The sequence below is a fragment of the Stegostoma tigrinum genome, chromosome 3 (assembly GCF_030684315.1).
Source record: "Stegostoma tigrinum isolate sSteTig4 chromosome 3, sSteTig4.hap1, whole genome shotgun sequence".
NCBI lineage: Eukaryota > Metazoa > Chordata > Chondrichthyes > Orectolobiformes > Stegostomatidae > Stegostoma > Stegostoma tigrinum.
The window spans coordinates 30,307,650-30,315,098 of NC_081356.1; the positions used below are offsets into that span (position 1 = coordinate 30,307,650).

The window sequence follows — 7,449 nt, forward strand, 5'->3', positions numbered from 1 at the left end:
ATAACACACACACGCCTCATTGCGTCTTTAACTACTGTGCTGCTTCTTGTTCCTCCATAACTTTCATTACAACGTACTTACAGTTAACCGGGTCAAATACAGAAATATGTCTTTGTTATTTAACCCAGATACAGTTAAATATGTTTGAGGTGCAAATAATTCTCTTTCAATACACCATATCAAGTGGGTGGGGGGCGTTAGTGCACAAGCACGGGATATTAGTGGTGAGAGGAGGAGAGGTGTAAACATCTTCTTAAACTGGGTAGTGTATTTTAATAAAAGACCTGGAACTCAGCAGTCTCTAGTGGGAATATTGGCAGACAGCGTGGCATGCATGATCTATAAAAACAGTTTAAGCAAAATTAAATGTAAAAGGATATGACTTTGGACGAGAAGATGATCCAGTCAGTGTTGGCACTCCAGTTTTTGGCTGATTGGCACATGGACACACACTCCTGACAGCTCAGTTTTTGTAATGCAAGAATTTTTGATTACTACGATGAGACTCGGTGACTGAGGAGCTTCGGTCAGTTTGCTGAGTGTTATTTGCAGGTTATCAGACGGGACAGCCAGTCTGAAACAATTCAGGTTTCACAGTGGCATCATATCCTGTGAGACAGGAGGATTGCAGGAGGAGTGTGCAATCCCAGAGAGTGAGAAAGGGGACCACCTATCTCACCGACCTCAGTGACAAGAAACTCCCCAATGAGAGCAGACAACATCAACCCTAGGACAGGGCTGGTCGTGGCTCTGGTGAGTGTCTTCCTGGTTTTTGGCTTCATGTTCACAGTGTCCGGAGTGAGAGGCGAGACTCTAGGGGATATCCCGCTCATTGCCATCGGGCCTGCTATCTTTCTGCCCGGACTGGCTACCATCCTGCTGGCCAAGAAGACCGATGGATTCTCCAAGTGGCCGGCAGCCCTGTGTGGCGCTCGGAACAGAGGCGATACCGAAGGCGAACTCCTGGCTACCCCGAGCGTCGAAGGCAGCTGGCAGGACGTATCCAAGAACTCCACCAGGACCCAGACCCCCGAAGTCGAGGAAGGAGGTTTCTCCGTGGACTCTAGGAGCCTGATCCGCAAGAGCGACCAAGAGGCGGCCAGGAGGTACCTAGAGACCTACTACCCATCCGGTGTCTTCAACTACTGCGCCTTCGCACGGCTTTGCTCCAACCGGGACAGCGCCTTCTACACCAGTGTCTACTCTACCCGGGACAGCGTGGTCTACTCTCCCCGGGACAGTGTACCCTACGGGAGATATTACTGCTGTTACCCCAGCCCAGGAGAAACCCAACATGTCAGACTTTGCTGGGACTACGAGACAGTAGTGTGAGGAAAACTTGAAAATGACGTGTGCGGTCGCTGCAGCCGAATAGCAAACCCACCCCCCCCCCCCCCCCCCCACTCCCCTATGAAGCAAGCGAACTTTTCATTCTTGGGCTTTTTTAAATCGACAAACTGAGACCCTGAGTTGGGTGATAATGACATTGGTGCGTTTTGTGAATTGTTAAGTTGGCACTCGAGCAATTTTAAGTGTTGTTAAACATAAAACGAATTGTGAATATAATTGATAGTTTTGTTTTAAAATGTACGCTTTTGTTCCTCAGCTTAGATCTTAAACCTGAAGCGGATTTGTTACAGTACTTACGTGCACAAGCTGCTTAGCTCAAGCGTGTTCTAAGGAGTGTGGATGTTTTTTTGTAAATCAGTGTCAATGACCTAAGCCATAAAAAAACAGATTTTGTATTTAACTAATTGTCGTTATTTTTGTTATTCGTTCTCTGTAAGTTTTATCTTTACGGCGAGAAATCTGGAAGGGATTCGATTTGTGACGGTAGAATGAGACTCGATTTACTCGATTTCTTTGTAATTTAAAAGGCCTTTAAATGGGTGGGAAATTAAGCAGGAAAGGACGGTGATGCTAATGATTGCAAAGTCACACATTGTTTCATATCACTCGCTGGTCTCAGTCGTGTACAAGTTTTCCGTCTGAAAGGCTTTTTGGCACTTTTAATATAGATTTGCTCTTGAATGAGGTGAATGTGCGATCATTTCCCTGGATTTTGCGCTGGTGAAATTGGCAATGCTGTCCCGTTATTACTCCCAGAGAAATTGACGAGACTCCGAGTCTGCACATGCGCTCAGTGATTCTTCGCTTGTCCCTGAATGGCTTCCTCGGCTTCCCCCAGACCACCATCACTGAACTGACTGGGCTTAACAGGAGTAGACATGGAGTTGTTTTTTACCCCTGGCTAGCCAGTCTAAAACTCAGGGGCACAGTCAAAGGACAAGAAGGGTGGTAAAACGGCCAGTGAAGGTTATCTCGGAGTACAACGGGACCTTGATCAGATGGTCCAATAGGCAGATGGAGTTTAGCTTAAATGTGAGGGGTTGCATTTTGGTAAGGCTAACCAGAGCAGGACTCCTACAGTCATGGTAGGTTCTGGGGAGTGTTGCAAACAAAGGGACCTTGGAGGTGCATGTGCATAGTTCCTTAAAAAATGAAGTCACAGGTAGACATGGTGAAGAAGGCAGAGATAATGGGAACTGCAGATGCTGGAGAATCCAAGATAATAAAATGTGAGGCTGGATGAACACAGCAGGCCAAGCAGCATCTCAGGAGCACAAAAGCTGACGTTTCGGGCCTAGACTCTGATGAAGGGTCTAGGCCCGAAAAGTCAGCTTTTGTGCTCCTGAGATGCTGCTTGGCCTGCTGTGTTCATCCAGCCTCACATTTTATTATCATGGTGAAGAAGGCATTTGGCATGTTTGGGAAAGGTTTGGAGGGATATGGACCAAGTGTAGGCAGGTGGGACTAATTTAATTTGGGACTATCGTGGTGATGGACTGGTTGGATTGAAGGGTCTATTTCCACACTGTGTGAATTTATGGCTCTACAAGTACAGGACAGAAATCAGAGTTAACTGTGGTTCTGAGGAAGTGTCACTGGACCTTAAACATTAATTCTGATTTCTCCCCACAGATGCTGCCAGACCACAAAGTGTGAAGCTGGATGAACACAGCAGGCCAAGCAGCATCTCAGGAGCACAAAAGCTGACATTTTGGGCCTAGACCATTCATCAGAGCCAGTCTAGGCCCGAAACGTCAGCTTTTGTGCTCCTGAGATGCTGCTTGGCCTGCTGTGTTCATCCAGCTTCACACTTTGTTACCTTGGATTCTCCAGCATCTGCAGTTCCCATTATCGCTGCCAGACCAGCTGGATTTTTCCAGCAATTTCTGTTTTAGTTTCTGATTTCCAACATCCATGGTTCTTTCAATTCATTGAGTATAGGAGTTGGGGCTGTACAGGACACTGGTGAGGCCACGTTTGGGATATTGCATTCCATTCTGGTCTTCCTCCCATAGGAAATTTGTCAATAAGCTTGAAAGGGTTCAGAAACGAAATTACAAAGATGTTTCCGAGATTGGGGAGTTTGAGCTATAGGGAATGGCTGAATAGGCTGGGGCTATTTTCCCTGGAGCATTGGAAGCTGAGGGGTCACCTTGAAGAGATTTACAAAATCATGAGGGGCATGGATAGGATAAATAGCCATGGTCTTTTCCCTAGGGTAGGGGAATCCAAAACCAGACGGCATAGGTTTAGGGTGAGAGGAGAAAGATTTTAAAAAGGGACCTGACGGGCAACTATTTCAAGTAGAGGGTAGTGTGTGTATAGAATGAGCTGCCAGAGGAGATGGCAATGGTTGCAGTTACAACATTTAAAAGGCATTTGGATCGGTACATGGATTAATAAAGATATGGGCTAAATGCTGGCAAACAGGACTTGGTAAGTTCAGGATATCTGGTCAGTGCAGATAAGTTGAACTGAAGGGTCTGTTTCTATGCTGTGTAACTCTATGATAGAGGTGAGGAGAAATTTCTTCACTCAAAGGTGTGTGAATCACTGGAAATCTCTGCCTACAAAGAATTGTGGATGTGTTATCAGAAAAGATATTTAAGGCTGGGATAGACAGATTTTTGGTCTCTCAGGGAACCAAATGATATGAGGGAACAGGAAAGTGGAGCTGAAGCCCACGGTCAGCCATGACCATCGAATGGAAGAACAAGATCAACCAGCAAATGTTCTATTCCTATTCCCATCACTTATATTTTCATGGACTCTGCATTAATGTGCTCAGTCTCACTGAAAAATCCTTCAAAAAGTTTTTTTTTAATTGTTGAGGTGTAACAAGGTCTTGAGACCCCCTGGACTTGGCTCTAGCATAGACTCATTCAGAAAGGGGAAATACATGCTGCAGAGGTGGCTGGATCCAGTGAACTGCTTACTTTGAGATCAATAGCAAATGCTATTTCTTCACTGCTAATTGCAAAATCTATCCATTTCATTCATATCCCCTTTCTCTTCCCAACTCCATATCTTCTATAACTGTCCTTATCATAATATGTCCTCCTAATGCATTTACAACCTTACATAATATCTGATTTGTTCAGCCTTTGCCCCTCCATTCACAAAGATAGTTCTGCAACTATCAACTTGCTCACTTGCACTCAACTCCATCTTTGATGCTGTATTCTCAATCCAAACCAGTCTGCTCTCTCACATTGGCTATTTCCCTGGTCTGGCTCTCATCTCTATTCCTTTAACCCTAAGAGATGCAGACTTGAATGAATATGATGGACAAACTTGTTTTATTATTTATTGCCATATCTGGCCGGACCACACACAGCATCTTTGGGTCCTGGTCTCATCTGCTAAAGTTGCTGACCATTCCAGGGTCATCCTGGAATGCCAGGATAATAGCCTTCTCTTTCCTCAGTTACAAACAATCTCTTCAAACTGCCATTTTCTCTTTCACTCTCACTTTCAACAAGTGTCAGGAGCTCATCAGCATATTTATCACTAAAACTGAGACCATCCAATAGGTGCCTCTGTTGCTTTCTGCTTTTCCCACAACCCACCGGACCAGTCATTGCCTTAAGGGCTCACTGTCCTAGACCAAAGCTGGCATAGCTCTCTACTTTTTCTCCAGTATCCCCTCATGCCATCTCTGAGCTGATCCTATCTATGCCACCCACACTCTGCTCCCTCAATCCCAAATCTGCTGAGCTGCTGATCATTCAACTTCCCTTCCTGGTGTCCATGTTAGTTTATAGTGTGAATGATTGTCTCTCTAGCTACTGCTGCATTCTCTCAGTGAACGTGCTGTCATCACCTCTCCTCCTAAGCAAACAACTCCTAACTCCTTCATCCTTGTAATATATTTAGCCATTCCAACCACCCTTTCGTCTCCAAAGCCCTTCAACATGCAGTTGCCACCCAAATCAGTACCCAGCTTTATTTGAATCCTTTCAAGTAGGTTTCCACCCTTGTCACTGTACTGAAACTGCTGTTACCAAACAGCTCTAGTATTAAATATAATGATGACTATGAATCCCTTGCTGATTGTCAGAAAAATCTATCTGATTTACTACTGTCAGTTAGGGAAGGATCTTTACCTGGTCTGGCCTACATGTGTCTCTGGACCTGCAAAGTGACTCTTAATTGCCCAAAGGGGAATTGTGACAAAGGTAAATTACCCCATTTCATCCTTCTTGACCTGTCTGCAAACTTTATGACTATGAAATTCTGCTCCAATGGCTTTCCAGTCTCATCCAGTCAAATAATTCTAAAGTTGCCTGCTTCCATTTATGTCTATCTGGTCACCTCAACAGAATCACCTGCAATGGCTTCTCTTTTCCCTCCTGCACTGTTACCTCTGGTATCCTCTTCCTATTTCACACTTGCTTCCTGCCCACCAGCATCATCCTCCACAAATACATTAATTTTCACATGTCCCAGGCTCCATCTCAGCAACATCTTTATTGATCCATCTTTTATTTACTACCTGTCAAACTGCTTGTTTAATGTCCAGGCCTGGATGAGCAAAAAATTCCTCTAAACGTAGGGAAGACAAAAGATATTAGCACAAACCTTGTTTCCTAGCCACTAGCTCCATTACCCTCCTTGGCAACTGGCTGATGCTAAACCAGAGTGTTCATAATCTCTGAATTTGCAATGAACTTCCAACCATATTTCTGTACCATCACTATTTCCCACTCTGCAACATAATTCAAATCTACTTCAATTCATTTGCAGCTGAAACCATCATTCATTCATTCACTACCTCTCAACTTGACTATTCCAGTGCTCTCCTAGTTGGCTTCTAACCTCTGCAAGCTCCGCTACCCATTCTGGATGTGTTTGCTCACTGAGCTGGAAGGTTCATTTTCAGACATTTGATCACTTTTTTAAAAAATTTGAAATATATACTTTATTCATAGGACGTACAAAAAATAAAACATTTATACACCTACCCAGTCATGCAAGCCGCTTCGGGTTACCCGGGGGTACGTACACCAACTAAAGGCAAAAACAAAACAAAGAAAAAAGAAACAAAGCAAAGAAAATACCCCGGCAGTCGTCTCCCCGCACAGTCCCCGTTGGCCCCCTGACCAGTTGGGCAAGGCGCCTGCTGGGCCCAGTTACCAGATAGGGCCCTTTGTTCTACTCTGGATGAGAGGTTTCATAGGGTGGTCTTTCCCCACCGCGCCTTGGCGGCGGCTGCCCCAAGCTTTAGCGCGTCCCTCAGCACGTAGTCCTGGACCTTGGAGTGCGCCAGTCTGCAACACTCGGTCAGGGTCCGTTCTTTCAGCTGGCAGACGAGCAAGTTGCGGGCAGACCAAAGAGTGTCTTTCACCGCATTGAAGGTCCTCCACGCGCAGTTGATGTTGGTCTTGGTGTGCGTCCCGGCAAACAGCCCGTAGAGCACGGAGTCCCGTGTCACGGAGCTGCTCGGGATGAACCTCGACAAATACCACTGCATCCCCCTCCAGACCTCCTGCACATAGGCACACTCCAGAAGGAGGTGATCGACAGTCTCGTCCCCCCCACGGCCACCTCGAGGGCAGCGTGTGGTGGCGCAGAGATTCCGGGCGTGCATAAAGGATCTCACTGGCAGAGGCCCTCTCACCGCCAGCCAAACAATGTCCTTGTGCTTGTTTGAAAGTTCTGGTGATGAGGCATTCTGCCAAACGACTTTGGCAGTCTGCGTGGGGAACCACACGACGGGATCCACCCCCTCCTTTTCCTGAAGGGTCTCGAGAATACTACGTGCTGACCACTGCCTGATGGCCTTGTGGTCAAAGGTGTTTCCTTTCAAAAATTTCTCCACGAAGGACAGGTGGTACGGGACAGTCCAACTACTCGGTGCATTCCGTGGCAACGAGGCCAGGCCCATCCTTCACAACACTGGGGACAGGTAGAACCTCAGTAACTAGTGACACTTGGTGTTTGCGTGCTGAGGATCTACGCACAGCTTGATGCAGCCGCACACAAAGGTAGCCGTCAGGGCGAGGGTGGCATTCGGTACGCTCTTTCCCCCATTTTCCAGGTCTTTGTACATGGGTGTCCCTGCGGACTCGGTCCATCCTCGACCCCCAAATGAAGTGG

General features: G+C 46.3%; 1 protein-coding gene across 1 annotated transcript; it reads left to right on the forward strand.

Moving 5' to 3' along the window:
* Nucleotides 1–274: 274 nt before the first annotated feature.
* LOC125451221 (transmembrane protein 215-like) lies at nt 275–1,403 on the forward strand. The gene has a single exon (XM_048528095.2). It carries the CDS (start codon nt 706–708, stop codon nt 1,330–1,332), a length of 627 nt encoding a protein of 208 aa, XP_048384052.1. The 5' UTR covers nt 275–705; the 3' UTR covers nt 1,333–1,403.
* Nucleotides 1,404–7,449: the final 6,046 nt, after the last annotated feature.